Below are 16,667 nucleotides of genomic sequence, written 5' to 3'. Positions count from 1 at the left end.
CATTCCAACACCTGGATACGTTTATTTGTGAACCATTCCATTGTAGATTTGGCTTTATGTTTTGGATCATTGTCTTGTTGGAGGATAAATCTCCGTCCCAGTCTCAGGTCTCTTTCAGACTCCAACAGGTTTTCTTCCAGAATGGTCCTGTATTTGGTTCCATCCATCTTCACATCAATTTTGACCATCTTCTCTGTCCCTGCTGATGAAAAGCAGGCCCAAACCATGATGCTGCCACCACCATGTTTAACAGTGGGGATGGTGTGTTCAGGGTGATGAGCTGTGTTGCTTTTACACCAAACATATCATTTTCCATTGTGACCAAACAGTTTGATTTTGGTTTCATCTGACCAGAGCACCTTCTTCCACATGTTTGGTGTGTCTCCCAGGTGGCTTGTGGCAAACTTTAAACGATACTTTTTATGGATATCTTTGAGAAATGGCTTTCTTCTTGCCACTCTTCCATAAAGGCCAGATTTGTGCAGTGTACGACTGATTGTTGTCCTATGGACAGACTCTCCCACCTCAGCTATAGATCTCTGCAGTTCATCCAGAGTGATCATGGGCCTCTTGGCTGCATCTCTGATCAGTCTTCTCCTTGTTCCAGATGAAAGTTTAGAGGGACGGCCGGGTCTTGGTAGATTTGCAGTGGTCTGATACTCCTTCCATTTCAATATGATTGCTTGCACAGAGATCCTTGGGATGTTTAAAGCTTGGGAAATCTTTTTGTATCCAAATCCAGCTTTAAACTTCTCCACAACAGTATCTCAGACCTGCCTGGTGTGTTCCTTGGTCTTCATGATGCTCTCTGCGCTTTGAACAGAACCCTGAGACTATCACAGAGCAGGTGCATTTATACGGAGACTTGATTACACACAGGTGGATTCTATTTATCATCATCAGTCATTTGGGACAACATTGGATCATTCAGAGATCCTCACTGAACTTCTGGAGTGAGTTTGCTGCACTGAAAGTAAAAGAGCTGAATAATATTGCACGCCCCACTTTTCAGTTTTTTATTTGTTAAAATAGTTTGACACATCCAATAAATTTCATTCCACTTCATGAATGTGTCCCACTTGTTGTTGATTCTTCACAAAAAATTAGAATTTTATTTCTTTATGTTTGAAGCCTGAAATGTGGCAAGAGGTTGACCAGTTCAAGGGGGCTGAATACTTTCTCAAGACACTGTACTGCATCACAAACCTTCAACATACAGTAAAGTGATGAAATGCTACACATTGTGTGATAAAACGATGTAGGATAAGCAGACTGTCACCAGCAACCACAAAGAATAAAGTTTCTTCTGAAAGCTTAGACGTCCCGATTTTCTTAAACAACCTGTTTGGCTTAGAGAGGGTAGAGAATGCGTCTGAGATCCAAACCAACATTTCAGTGCTTTTATAATTGAGAATGAATTATTGACAAAGGAGATGAGTAACTGTACAATAAACAATGTGAAAAGGTGTGCAGTCAGATTTGTTAACAAAACACTCATTTTAAATAAAAATAAAATTTCAAAATTGGTTCTATTTTTAGATTAATTGATGTAAAAATTGAAGGCCACTCTTAGAAAATTAATTTTTAAAGAAACACAAACTGCAAGCATAAACTAGACCACCAAATGATACAGTGAGAACAGGAAGCTGTCAGACTGTACATCTACACACCAACCCTCCGTCCTGTTTGGTTTAGCACAGAGTTATGTCATCAGACCTGAAACACGCAGAATGAGGTGTAATTACAGCAGCAACCATCACATAAACCACACACACACACACACACAGTACACAACAGGAAGTTCTCAGTGAGGGGCCATAAAATGCATGACAAACCTAACTTCACCTTCTTCTCTGAGTTCGCTGCTCCACTCTGAAGCCAAGTAGGCGTACCATGCAGCAAGTTATGTATTAACTCTAGGTAACCAAATATGGTTTCAGCCAATCACCAGAGACTGGTGCTGGACTGGGGCCAATGGTAGGGTGGTGACTGCAGCTGGGGAGGGGAATCTGACCAAACACAGGAAAAGAAATGTGACCACGATCGATGAAAGGAGATTCCATACTGGAATCAGTTTAATTCAATTCAATTTTATTTATATAGCGCCAATTAAGGAAATGTTTGAATATGCTGAATCCATTATATGTTTTCTAATTTTCTAACATAGAACATGCATGTGTCTCTGCACAGAGAGATGAATGAACTATTTAGTTAAACACAATTCAGTTTTATTTATATAGTGAAAATTCGCAACACATGTCGTCTCAAGGCACTTCCCAAAGTCAATTCAATCCAATCATCCAGATTTCAAGTCAGGTTCATACATTCCAGTTAATCCTAACTATCAACCGATCAGATTCAGTTATTTATTCAAATTGGATAAAAAGTTTTTCTATCTAAGGAAACCCAGCAGATTGCATCCAGTCAGTGACTTGCAGCATTCACTCCTCCTGGATGAGCATGTAGAGACAGTGGACAGTCACTGGCATTGACTTTGCAGCAATCCCTCATACTGAGCATGCATGTAGCAACAGTGGAGAGGAAAAACTCCCTTTTAACAGGAAGAAACCTCCAGCAGAACCAGAACCAGGCTCAGTGTGAGCGGCCATCTGCCACAACCGACTGGGGGTTTGAGAGAACAGAGCAGAGACACAAAGAGAACAAAGAAGCACTGATCCAGGAGTACTTTCTATGGGAAGGAAAAGTGAAACATTAATGGTCATAGCTCCTTTAGAGGCTTCATCTAGGAGCGAAAGACCGCTGAGCAGATAAACTCTGAGCCTGTTTTAAAGTCTAGAGTCTGAAAGAGAGAACATAGAGTTAGTCACAGTAGAAGCTCAGCCAGTAGCCATGTCTAGGAGAGAGAAAGGGATAAGACAGGGTCAAGTGGATCATCCGTTAGAAGGAGAGCAGCTCAGCCGATGCCCCCATCCAGGAAGGTGTCACAGGTAGACACAGAGCCAGGCCAGATGTAGCTTCTAGAAAGATTAAAAAGAGAGGGAGAATATAGAGTTCAAAGCTGAAATAACAGCAAATAATGCAAAATTAAAGAGTAGTATGAGAATGTAACATAGAGAGTGAAAGTAGTCATTATGTCCTCCAACAGCCTTAGCCTATAGCAGCATAACTACAGAGATAGCTCTGTAGAAAACCATGTATAAAGTCCCTCCACTCTACAACTATGCATTACTTTGTGTTCTCTCGTTTAAAATCACAACAAATTACGCCGAATTTTGTAGTTGTTCAAAGGGTTGTTCAAACTTTGAGTTTAGGAGCCAGGAAAATGTAAAGAAAATAGCACACACTATGCATCAGTACTGGCACCGCGTCGAAAGGTGGCGGTAGTGAACACTGAGGCCATTCTGAGCTGAAGGAGAAAAACAACAAAAACAGCCACAAGAAAATCACCAAAACCAAGATGGCGGTACAGGAGACAGCAGCTCAGCTGTCCATGGCTCTAAAGGTTCAAGAATACCCCACCTTGAAGGTAAGCACCACACAAACGAATATATGTCCATGCTCCGGTGTGTATCACGTTGCCAGGATGTCTGGTTCTGTTTAAAGGAGACTAATTAGTAGTTAATTAGAGCGCGCCTCGGCGAGCATAACAGGGAGGCTAAGGTTAGCTGAACTAGCATAGCAAGAACACCAACCTCCTGGTTAAAGGGAAATATAAAAAGCTTTAACGCGTTTTGACGTGTTCGGTGGTTATCTGGTTAGCGTTCGGTTTGATGGCCTGATCGGTTTGGATTATTGGTTCTGAATCCTTCCAAAGGTCCGCAGTTGTTGGATTAAATTCGGGCTTATTTTTGACAAACGGGACCCGTTAGAAAAATGACTGCTGCAGGTTTGTTTTGTCCGGATTCCCAGTAAAAATCTGGGTTTTTTAATAAAAAGAAAAAGAAAAGATCTGACAGCTGCTCGTTGATCCAGATTAAACATAAAGATGTGTCCAGTTAACATCCCTGACAGATCCTGAAACAACATGGTTGCTCTTCCTTCAGGGAACAGACACGCCGCCAAAAAAAATGACTGGATGCAGACGTGATTAGCCTGCTAACGTTAGCTCGGGTTGCTGGATTTAAACCAGGAAATCTAACAGCCTACCCGGTACGTGGAGTTGGTTGGGGTCCGGTAGAGCGGTCCGGTCTGTTGGCGCAGTGTCATCAGATTCCTGCCGCCTCTCTGCGCTTCAAAATGGCCAGTGGGAGAAATCCCAGCCGGCTGCCGCACACACGCACTGTTCCTCCATTCCACTCAGCCTTACTGCGACACCGGCAGCCCGTGTTCAGGGACGGCGCCTCGGATGTGAGTATCAGCCTAATGGCAGCATCCGCGTCGGAACCGAAGCGTAATGTTTCTAGGTTGGTGAAACGAGTCTGTGCTGAAATGCATGGCTGTGGTTCTGGGATGTGACTGCTGCAGGAAGATGATGGGCACCATTTTGGGACAGGACTGATGTTATAATTGGCATCAAAGGAGAATCATCTGTAGCACAGCAGTGAAAGTTGCTTTAATGTGCTGCATAAAAATGTCTCGGATATCTGACATAATCTCCAGTACTGACTAAATACATTATGGGCTGGATATTGTGTCCTTGTTCTGGGTATGGTAGCGATTCAACAAATATTGAATCTAAATGAGCAAAAACAAAAATAATTTCTCATATCTGAGATCCTTTGTTTAGATTTAAACTTAAAGACACCTAGAGCAATTTAAAGTCTGAAATCCTGGGATGATTCATGTCCCTCAGTTTACATTAAAAGCAATGTGCTGTAATCCAAAAATCACAAAAATGTTTAGTTTCAAGCGTTTGTTTAAAAAGTTTCCACTGAACCATAAATGTTTTGCCTCTACAGGAGGCAGTTCCCATTATTTATCCCAAAGCTCATGTTTGTTACAATAGAATAAGACGTTTTCCTCACTAAAAGCAGTGACACTGAATATTCTGCCATCATTTTTTAAATGAAACTTTATTGTTTAAATCTGAAATTAAGATCTGTGATTTTTCATCAATTGCAGACCTTGCATGGGCAAATTCACCATGTCATCTCATATCAGATCTGTTGTTGCCGTCTCTAGAGGTCACGCAGCTTTTTGAGAGACTGTACACACACAGGGCACCACACAGGGCACCACCCAGGGCACCACACAGGGCACCACCCAGGGCACCACACAGGGCACCACACAGGGCACCACCCAGGGCACCACACAGGGCACCACCCAGGGCACCACACAGGGCACCACACAGGGCACCACAGAGGGCACCACCCAGGGCACCACCCAGGGCACCACAGAGGGCACCACCCAGGGCACCACAGAGGGCACCACCCAGGGCACCACAGAGGGCACCACCCAGGGCACCACCCAGGGCACCACAGAGGGCACCACCCAGGGCACCACACAGGGCACCACCCAGGGCACCACACAGGGCACCACACAGGGCACCACCCAGGGCACCACACAGGGCACCACCCAGGGCACCACACAGGGCACCACACAGGGCACCACACAGGGCACCACCCAGGGCACCACAGAGGGCACCACCCAGGGCACCACAGAGGGCACCACCCAGGGCACCACAGAGGGCACCACACAGGGCACCACCCAGGGCACCACACAGGGCACCACCCAGGGCACCACCCAGGGCACCGGGTGTTTGAGCTGCTGAGGTCACACACTGACAGACTCAGGGAAAGTTTCTACAACAAATTTTAAGTTTTGCAACAAGCAATCGAAAACCTCATTTATCAGATGTTTATTATATATAACAGTTATAGAATATGTAAATGCCGTATATAACGTTATTATAACATCAGTATTATTTGAGCAGCAGTTGGAACAATCGTTTTTTCTGTGTCTGATGAAAGAAGCTAGATCAGGTTATGGATCGTTGTGTTTTTGCTCAAGGTGAATTAATGGTAAGAATCTCATAGCTGATCTGTGAAATTAATTGGAGAGGCAGGAATCCTTCAGTGGATCAGCACCTGACACTGTGGGTCCGGTTCGTTCAGAAACTGGTTTTAGTTCTGGTTCTGTGCAGCCAGGCTTAAAATGAAGGTTCCTGTTTTAGCGTTATTAGCGTGTCATCATGCATTATTACCCGCGAAACATCTGGGGATGTACAGCATGAAGCAGGCGACTGTGTTGCATCTACATGTTTGTGATCTATGCTGCTGTTAGCATAAAATCCTTTAAACTGAATTCACTGCGGTCAACCCAGACTGTATCTACCTTCACGCTGTCTTGTCACGGTGGTGTAATGTTGTCCTTACAGGTGCCGTACGAGACCCTGAACAAACGGTTCAGAGCAGCTCAGAAGAACATCGACCGGGAGACGAGTCACGTCACCATGGTGGTTGCAGAGCTGGAGAAGACTCTCAGCAGCTTCCCGGTGGTTGACTCGGTGGTGTCGCTGCTGGATGGAGTGGTGGAGAAGCTCAGCGCCCTGAAGAGGAAGGTGAGAGACACAAAGTCATGAACAATCAGGCATTGGTGGGTTTAAAATCCCTGAATGGAACCCGGCTTTGGTTCTGGTTTTGTTTCCAGGGAAATGCTTCACTAACCTCGACATCGGCGCCACTTTTTAAAGGGGAATGTGAACAGATGACCATATCAAAGTAAAAGCCACTCTGTTCCTTCTAACTCTATGTGGGTTTTAGGTTTGGTTGCTGTCAACTTGTTCACACACTAAATTTAGCATTTAAATCATCTTTTTCTCAGATCTCTTTTTGCTGTCATGGCCGAACAGGCCGCGGATGTTTACGATGACGGAGCTCCTCGTCTGTCGTTAAGGCTCAGTCTCGCCAACCCATCGAGGAGGCCCATTTCAGTCACTTTTATCTGGGATCTTCTGGTTCTGGTCGTGATCCTTATTTCATGGCTGTAGTTGAGAGATGGAACATAAAACTATAACTCGAGAGCTTTGCTTTTCAGCTCGTCTCTTTCTTCACAATGATGGACCAGAACAGCAGCTGTATCACTGTGAATGGAGCCCCGGTCCATCCATCTCCTCCTGCTCCAGTCATGAGCAACATGAACTCCAGGATGGCTGAGAATCGTGATTCTCTGTAGTCGGATCAAACTCTCTGGTCTCCATTGTTTAAAAGGTCTGCCCATCCTCAGGTGTTGTCCTGACCCTCCATGCGACACCTTGAAGAGACGTGTCAACCAAGACAGCCGCCCAGTGTGCAGACGTTTCATCCACTGGGAGCTTTTAACAACCTTAACGAGCTCCTCCACAGTGGTGGACCCATCTTCTCCCTAGTCCTCACACTCAGGCTCCTTCAAAGATAACTTAGGGAACAGATTGAGGAGATCCTTGAAGTGCTCCTTCCACCATCCAGGTGTGCAGCCCCCCTCTCCAAACAATAACACATCAGGTGAGTTGTCCAAAGGTTTGCCAGAACATCTGAGGGACCAACCAAAGGTCATCTCCAAATTCCTCCTTCACCTAATTTGTTTGCCTCTACAAGTTCAGAAGCTGCAGTCCTTCTGGCCACCTTGAACATTTCTGGTTCTTCATGAGCTACTAGGGACAACAAAGCCCTGGTCACGTTCTACCACCAGCCCAATGTTTGCTGCAGCAACAGCCCTTCAGGACATGGCTGCTGGAAGCTGCATCTGCTGTGGAGGTCCTGAAGGGTCCCACTCTAATTCCATGTTCCTAATTCCACCTGAAGGTGTGAGTTGAAGATCCCCTGAGCCAGATGTCAGCAGGACAACTTTCAAACCATCTCATTCCATGATCTAACAGATAAAACCCAGAATTTCTGGGAAACTAGAGAGCTTTTTAGGATGATTTATATTTAGATGACCGCCTTTAATGTTCGGTTTAATACAACTTTTTAACATTTTAGATTTGAGTTACTAATAGATAAAACACTAATTTTTGGACTTTAGATCATTTTTAAGTCTGTGTTTAAAACCGGACCTAAGATTATTAAACTGGGTTTGTTGTCGAACCCAACCAAAACATTTAAAGTTGTATTTTTTAAAGTTTGCCAGAAATGAACGTAGAACTGGTCTCAATCTGGGGTTTCCAGATTTTCTGAAGGAAAAACGGAATAAAATAAAAGGTGAAAAGGCTGTGAAGTCACTGCTGAGTCTGAAACCAGCTTCATGACTTCTAAAAGCAAACTAAGCTGTGAGAAAATGCTGCTTTAAAAATGGATAAAATTGAGTCTGGAAAAATGTGGAGTTGTGAAACAGGAATATCATAGAAACCCTGATTTTCTGATTAGTTTTCAGAACATCATTTTTACAGACGAAAGCATCAAGCTTTTCACAGAAAGCCACAGGAAGTAGAAAGATCAGACTGACCCACATGTCTTCTGCTCCATGTGAAAGGTACAAAGCTTTAGATGGGACATTTTCACCACACTGCAGGTTTGTGTCGATGAGTCCGGTTAAAATGTGATGGAGCGATCATCTGTGGGTCCCTGAAGCAGAAGGTCGTTGCTCATTAAACCCACAACTAAAAGGTTCTCGGGGTTTTACATGAATTGGCTGTGAGGGTTCTCCAGCAGCTCTGTTCTGATGGAGAGGTCATGAACATCACTGCCTCTGTTCATTTCTGCTTATAGCAGCACACAAAACCCAGAAGCCGTGAACCCGCTGCTGTTTTTGGACTTGCTCTGATTTCACTGTTAACATCTCATCTGTGTTTTCTGAAGGCTGCAGAGTCGATTCAGGCCGAGGACGAGAGCGCTAAGCTCTGTAAGCGTCGCATCGAGCACCTGAAGGAGCACAGCAGCGATCAGCCGGGTTCTGTCAACCTGTGGAAGAAGAAACGCATGGACCGCATGATGGTGGAGCATCTGCTGCGCTGCGGCTACTACAACACAGCTGTCAAACTGGCCAGACAGAGCGGTATAGAGGTAGGATCCTCTGTAAATACTGCAGCGGCTCAGATGTGTTATTAGTCAACCTCCATGTCTGATGAAGCAAACTCCTTTAATCCTTCTAAATGGATCAATTCTGTCATTTTGTTAGGATCTGGTGAACATCGAGATGTTCCTCACAGCAAAGGAGGTGGAGGAGTCTTTGGAGAGGCAAGAGACAGCCACTTGCTTAGCCTGGTGCCATGACAACAAGTCCCGCCTCCGCAAGATGAAGGTATTTAACATGCATCGATAGCGCTGTCACCTTCCACTGAAAGCTTTACTTTTACATGTAGAGAAACGTTTAACATGAAGTAAAAATCTCTTTATATACTCGATAATGCTGATTAATCTGCTGACATGTAAACAAGCTGCGACTGGCTTAAAAACAAGGGTGCATCTTAGAACCACATGTTGCATCCAGGTTTCACTAAATAGTATAAATTGTATAAAAATTGTATAAACTGAGAGAAAATAAAAGTTGAAACTTTTGTTTTAAGTATCTGCTCCTCTTCTAAGGTCTCATGCTAATTGACATTTCTGCAGATCAATTCTTTTTTAGATGAAACTGACTTGCTAGAATATTTAATCAGGTTTTTCTTTGCTAAACTTAGAAAGTTTAGAAGGAAGCTGAGGTTTATGTCGACTCAACAAGGTTCTAAATCACTCAATAATTTGGGGATTTTAATGATTTATTTGACTAATTTTTCCCTGGTGAAATTCCTTTTTCAAGCAAGAACTGGGTTTGAATTTTCTCTAATCCAGACAGAGAATCCACCAACTTCTGGCATCATTCTGGCAGAATGGGTGGAGCTGGTTGATATTTTCTGGTACAGGCCTGGCCTTTTCAGCATAGGGTTGAAGGTCCTGCAGCCTAATGCTGGCCTACATTGTGAACCTGTTGCCTAATCCATTAAACCCAGTTTAGATGTGTGTTTGGGCTCACGGTCCTGTTAGAACACACCACTGTGTCCAGGTTTCCACCACTTAGCTGCTGATGTCGAGAGAGGTTCAAGAATTGTTATTCAACCTGCTTTTTGCAATGAACCATGCCCTCTGGCAGTACAACAGACCCTCAGCATGATGCTGCCACCACCATGCTTAACCATTAGTACAGTGCTTTGTGGTTGAAAGCTTCACCTTGACTCCTCCAAACATTCTCCTCGTCGTTGTGCCCCAGAAAGCTCAATCTTTGTCTCGTCTGACCATAGACGTTACTTCCAGAAGGTTTGGCTTGTCCTTGTGGGCAGCGGCCCGTTTCAGTCCAGCTTACAGGTTTTTGGGGCAGTCAACACCCTTTCAGAGGTCAAACATCCCGTCCCGATAATGGCAGAAGTTTGTTGACGGCTAAACACTGTGAGGTTTCTCTGCAGTGAGGGAACATCTGATCAGCCATCACTGAGGTGATGTATATTATTCTGTTCTGCGTGAATAAATTTAGAAAGACTTCATGTTTGGCACCAAACTCTTGTTTTGGAAAATCCCTGAATGTGTTTGCTGTGTAATCATTCCACCCCACAAACTGCACACCTGTCAGGCTGTGTGGTCTTCTCCACAAAGACACCATGACATGTTCTGGACATGCAGGGGATCAGACAGAACATGTTCTATTGAGAGAATAACCCTCTGTACCTGGAGCTGCAGCCAATCAGACGTATGCATTTTACTCGCTTTCTAAAAGCTTTTCTCCTGCTCTGCAGCTTTAAGAGCCTGGTTCCACAGCAGTATTGGCCTCGGTGAACCTGTTGCCTAAATGATCCGGTTCTTGTGTTTCTTTCTGCTTGATTTTCATTGTTTGAAGCTTTGAGAACTTTTATCAGGTTAAAGGTAATCATTTTCTCTTTCCTTTGCAGAGCTGCCTGGAGTTTAGTCTGAGAATTCAGGAGTTTATTGAGCTCATCAGACAAAACAAGCGCATGGATGCAGTGCGGTACATTACCCAGACCACAACACACACTTTGCACTCACTCCAGCTTTGCTTTGCTTCTTAAAGAAACACCTTGAGCATTGTGCTGTATTTCCATTGTTTGAACTGTCTCACTGAATTTGTTGGTCTGTGTTTACTTCAGACATGCAAGGAAGCACTTCAGCCAAGCAGAAGGAGGACAGCTGGATGAGGTTCGGCAGGTGATGGGCATGCTGGCCTTCCCATCAGATACACACATCTCCCCATATAAGGTAACAGTGCTGGGGTCAATCCTAACATCACCAGTTGTTAAACACACTGCAGTTTCTATGAAGGTTACACAATGTGAAGTACTGTATAGAAGGAATATGTTCTAGCAGTTTCCAGCCACTAGAGGGGGCCTGTTGTCTTTTAACAAGCTGACTGGATGCTTGTCCTGCTGCGTTTTAACAACCACAGAATACATTTGATTCACTCTGGTTTTAATCAAAAATACTTAAAGGTGTCAACGATGAGCTGGATTATTTTACATTCCATAAGAGGACAAAAGGCTGATTTTACAGCTTTTGTTTGGCTTTTTTTAATGACCCAAAAAGGAGTCCAGTTTTTAAACCACAGCGTCTGCAGAATTATCCTGCACTGATGACAGATTAGTGTAAACACACCATGTAATTTGTTGGCCTGTCTTTAGTGGAGAAACAGGTTTGTCCTGTTGTCTGCTGTAATCTGACAAACCAATTCACACCTTCATGTATGGAACCAAAACGCCTCAGTGATCCAGGCCCACAATGGCACCAACGACACCCTGCTGTCAGGGGAGTGTAATCTGCATGTGAATGCACGCCCCTTTTCCACTGGCTCCTCTTAGCCCAGCTCCTTCCACTCAACCCGCTTTGCGAGCGTTTCCATTACTTTTTTCCGTACCGGTACCTAGTTTTTTGGTTCCTGCTCCTGAGCAGGTCCGATCAGGACTGAGTCGGGACTACATGTAACGTGAACTGACTGCTGTTCACTGATTGGCCGTGGGAGGAGGAGACATGAGGAGGTTTTCCAAGAGACCGTGCAGGGAGAAGGTAATAAACTCAAGAGTGACGACAATAATATTAAGAACCACAATGGCTGGAACGGGTCAAACCCAAATATAAGTTTACTATTTACTAGTCATAAAACAGCCTGAAGGCTGAAAGAAAAGAAAAAGGACAGCTTTCTGAGTTACATGCAGGCAGAGCGCTGTATTTAATATCATCCTAAACCAGCGGATCACACAGAAAATCAGCTGTTCAGACGCACTAACATTTCCCCCAAAACAGTCTGGTTCAGAAACGTAATAACGGTCCTTAAGAGAACCAGCGTCTGCAGGAGGAGGGAGCAGGCAGAGAGCAGCTGCCCGTAATCAGACTGCCTTCATTGGGTCAAACGAGAGGAAGACCTGCTGAATCCATGGAGTTAGAAGATCCAATATCCAACCTAAAACTAACTTCACCGCGTTCTGAAGGCTGCGGTTCTGGGCTTTAAAGTCCTGGTCCTCGTTATTTCTATGTCTGAGACAAGAACTTTCTCATAAAGCCCAAAATGTTGTTGGAGCTTCACCATCCAGACAACAGCATCTCTCCTCTCTGCTTGTCCTCTCCTTCAGATGAAGAGCGAAACATGTTCAACTAGAAGAACTGAAGTCCAGTTGTTGTTTTTAGATGTTCTGGATGACTGAGACTCTGCTGCAACTGTTTCCTGCTGTAGTTATCCAGCCAGACCTCATATTCTGTAAAGTGTTTAAACCCTTGAAAGGTTCTGGGTCAGTTTCATCCTGACCCACATCCAGTTTGTGGTATTTTTATGAATAATATGATAAATGGTAATATAATGTCTCAAATTACATCATTTAATTGTATATTTTATTATTATTGAAAGACTTTTTATTAAACCCTTTTTCCATTTGTGTTGATTCTGATCTGTTTGGGCCAGTTGATGTAGAGGTAATGACAGATTATGACCCCTGATCAAACAAAATAAATATTAAGTTGGTATAATAATATTATTTATGGAAGTCATCTAACCTCATTTAGTGACAGTGGCTCAGGTGGCAGAGGCTTGTCTTGTAACTGGTAGGTTACAGGTTTGAACACCTGCTCCCTCTGTCTCAGCTGATGGCGCTCAGAGGGCCCGGTGGCGCTGATTGTACGGCAGCCTCATTTCTGTCAGTCTGTCCCAGGGCAGCTGTGGCCACCACCGTCAGTGGGTGAATGGGTGGATGTGTTGAGTGATTGTGATGTAAAGTGGAGGCCATTTACATTTACTTTGAATGGACACGTGTTCAGTACAAAATGTCTGCTGACAGACGGGCTTCGTTTCAGACCCAAAAAAGCTGGGTGTGAAAAACTGTAATAAAGGGCAGCGTGGCGAAGAGGTGCAGCGAACAGCCGCTCTAGAAATGACCTCTTAGTTTTCACAGCTTGAATAAAGGTTTCTAAAATCACAAACTGTGTTTTATGTCATCAACCAGTTCAGCGTGGAGTATTTTAGATCAAAGGTTCTCCAGAGTTATTAAAAGAGCAGAAAGATCCTTTAGTTGAGCGGGAAGCTGCCGTTCAGACACTAACTTCAGCCTCAGTACCTGTGTTGGTATCGTTTGAAGTCCAGAGTTTAGATTTTAAAAAGAAGATGTTTTAAACTGCTACAGAGCATCTAATATCTGTTATTTCATACGGCTCAAATAAAACTCATGTCACTTCTAATTACAGGGAAAGACTTGTTACCTTTCTCTTTGTGCCTTCTGATCCCATCAGGATCTTTTGGATCCAGCTCGCTGGAAGATGCTGATCCAGCAGTTCCGATACGACAACTACAGACTTCACCAGCTGGGAAACAACTCGGTCTTCACCATCACCCTGCAGGCTGGACTGTCAGCCATCAAGACACCGTATCCTTTCTTCACATTATTGTCAAGGTTCCTTCAAACTTCCATACTTTTCCAGAATCAAATTCCTACATTTTACTTATTTTTACGGAGCAGCTGGATTCCAGGTCATTTCACAGCTTTTATGTAATCTGGACCCACATAGATCAGCTCTGGTTACAAATAATACTTAGACTTGTCAAATCTGGACATTTCTACATGAAGTAAAACCATACAAATGATCTTTTTCTCAATGGAAGCTATTTAAACACCTTTCACACAGTCTGGTGTGGCACAGAGGACTTTACTGACGCTAAAGTCAGCAAAACAGACATGCAGATAAAGGAGTTACTGGTCATAAAACAACGAAGAATAAAAATCAGTTATAGGAGGACGAGGATCTGTGGAAATGCAGGAGATAAATGTCAAGGGTCAAATAAATACATACCATTTAAAATAAAGCACTGAAGTTAACACCAGATGTACTGTTGTATTAAAGAAATTAGAATATACATTATTCCAATGAGGATTGTTGTCAGATTAAGATTATTTTTTAAATAACAACCTTCAAGCAGGTGTAAAACATACCTTTAAAAAAAAAAAACATTTTTTTTATTGGTCTGATGTAATATTCTAATCTTAAATGTGTTTTCATTGGCTGGAAGCAGAAACTCACAATTAAAAGAGATAAAGCCTTGAAAACATCCGTTTGTGTGCAGTTGATCTATATAATGCTTCATTTAAATCATAAAAAACGCCAAACTTGAACTAAAAGCCTGAATAGATGCGTCCTTGTTTTGCTTTTAGAAACATCTAAACTCTCAGCCCCTCGGGAAGCCTGGTCCACAGCTGAGGGACACCTCATGTTCTAGTTCTCCCTCTAAGTACCAACAGAACCTTTCCAAAAGAACCGAGGGGCCTGCAGAGGCTGTAGGACAGAAGAATACAATCAATAGGGTCGAGACCTTTTAAACACCAGTAAGAGAACCAGAGACCAGATGACAACAGGTGATAAAGCCTGAACTTTAACCTCTGCTTTGGACTGGCAGAGTTTCTAATTGTTCTGAAAGATGAGCTGAACCACACCAGGAGAGCTCCAGAAGGTCCAGTCTCTCTGAGCCCGTCTAATAGGATGATGTGGTCAACAGTATCATAAGCAGCACTAAGGTCCACTTATACGAGTAGTAATGTTGGTTCTGATCCATTTTATATCTGATGATGTTTCTGTGCTGTGATTGGACCCAAACTGAGAAGGTGTTTTTCTGCCGTTTCTTCTAAAGCATGGACACATCAATGAACTTCTCGTCAGATCCGGCTTTACAACAGCAGCAGTAGGAAAAGGCCCATCTGAACAGAACCGTTAACAATATTAAGAAGTTAAATACATTTTAGGTTTGGAGTCTAAAAGACATGTTTTCTGTTTTAATAGAGAAATAGTTCTGCTCAGCATTTCAGCATCAGTCAGACCTCCAGTAATAATACGTCTGTGTGTGCATTGAAATAAAGTAGATCTAATATTTTCTAGTTTTATCTCTGAAGTGGGCTGCTAATCCTCCACACAGACTCCGAACTGGATCAGATCCTTTCAGTTCTGTATAGGAACCCAGTATTCTAGAAACCTAAGAAAAAAAGGCTATTTTATTGACTTCATCATTGAACCTTTGATCCTTAGCTTAACATCTCAGTCAATGCTACAAGGAGGACGGCTCCTCCAAAAACCCAGACTGCCCCGTCTGCAGTAAATCTCTTAATAAACTGGCCCAGCCGCTACCTATGGCTCACTGTGCCAACTCCAGACTGGTCTGTAAGATCTCTGGGGAGGTCATGAATGAGAACAACCCTCCAATGATGCTGCCTAATGGATATGTCTACGGCTACAACGTGAGTCCTCTCCATGATGAAAACACGTTTAAAATGTGGTGGGAATTCTGGGAAACTCTGTTCTCTGCTTCTTTTTCTCCCAGTCCTTGCTGTCCATCCGCCAAGACGACAAAGTGGTGTGTCCTAGAACCAAAGAGGTCTTCAGCTTCTCTCAGGCAGAGAAGGTCTACATCATGTGATCACTCAGATGGAACTTCTTAGAGTTGACAAGATCAAGTCATGGCCCTGTCCTCCATCAGTGGTGACTGGGCCTACTCAGAACCACCAGTGGAGCTGTGACCCAGTGCCCGTCATGCCCCTTCACCCCCCTGTTCCAATAGATAATCAAGTCCTCCCACCTTTATCTCAGAAACTGGGCTCTTCTTTCAGACTGTTTAGATGTGAGTAGGAGTTGTTTGACCTGATCCATTCAAGCACATGGACTATCAACATTTTCATTATCTTCAAGGCCTTTACTCTGAGTATTAGAGTCTAGAGGAAAGGACTGAGTGAAAACTGTTAGCTAGATGTTTGATTTTACTACAACAAATAAAAAAGAACTTGTAAAGGATTACTTGGAGTTCTTTCCTTTCACAAATGGTTGTACTTAAAAATTAACTGGAATAACCTGGGTTTGGTCTATTTTCTGTTGAAAACCAACATGGCGGTTGCGTCGCATCTAGTCCTGCTGCGCTACCTTTTTGTGATGGTCAGAGACTTCCTGCTTTGACCGGCAGCAGGATCCATTTCAGATGCAGATAAATGTAGGAGTCAATCACTATCTTGTAATAAATCCACAGTTTGGAGGAGAGGCAACAATCGTAGTATCTCTAAGATTAATTAGCGAAAGCAGGCTGTGTCAGAAAGGTAATAATTACTGGATAGTTTCTAATGATTCGCAGGACAACCACCTCTGTTTTCTCTTGTTTTCCAGATCAATCAACTTTTTATTGAACTGGTTTTCCTTTTATTCCAGGTAACTGGATATTTGTTGGGTTAGACTCATTAGATTTAAATGTATAATTGATGCATTTAAATGTTTCATTTTTAAAAATATTTTCTAGTCTTTTACCTTATGTTGAAGCTGCTTGCAGCACCAATAATAGAAGGTTTAGTAGCAATAAAG

General features: G+C 43.3%; 2 protein-coding genes across 2 annotated transcripts in view; one reads left to right on the top strand and one right to left on the bottom strand.

Moving 5' to 3' along the window:
* Positions 1 to 4,602, bottom strand: part of LOC124859886 (C-terminal binding protein 1) — a 37,654-nt gene extending 33,052 nt beyond the window's left edge. Inside the window, exon 1 of the mRNA XM_047352764.1 lies at positions 4,108 to 4,602. The gene's annotated coding sequence lies outside the window, so the exon portion shown is untranslated. The remainder of the gene's footprint in view (positions 1 to 4,107) is intronic.
* maea (macrophage erythroblast attacher, E3 ubiquitin ligase) lies at positions 3,333 to 16,112 on the top strand. The gene is made up of 9 exons (XM_047352765.1): positions 3,333 to 3,487; positions 6,278 to 6,460; positions 8,676 to 8,879; positions 8,995 to 9,117; positions 10,736 to 10,812; positions 10,952 to 11,060; positions 13,572 to 13,705; positions 15,367 to 15,562; positions 15,646 to 16,112. The coding sequence occupies exons 1-9, from the start codon at positions 3,419 to 3,421 to the stop codon at positions 15,739 to 15,741; spliced, it is 1,191 nt and encodes a 396-aa protein (XP_047208721.1). The 5' UTR covers positions 3,333 to 3,418; the 3' UTR covers positions 15,742 to 16,112.
* The last annotated feature ends 555 nt before the right edge of the window (positions 16,113 to 16,667 follow it).

The sequence above is a fragment of the Girardinichthys multiradiatus genome, chromosome 23 (assembly GCF_021462225.1).
Source record: "Girardinichthys multiradiatus isolate DD_20200921_A chromosome 23, DD_fGirMul_XY1, whole genome shotgun sequence".
Classification (NCBI taxonomy): Eukaryota; Metazoa; Chordata; class Actinopteri; order Cyprinodontiformes; family Goodeidae; genus Girardinichthys; species Girardinichthys multiradiatus.
Note: the sequence above shows the minus strand (reverse complement) of the source record. Positions and strands in the feature narration are given on the sequence as shown.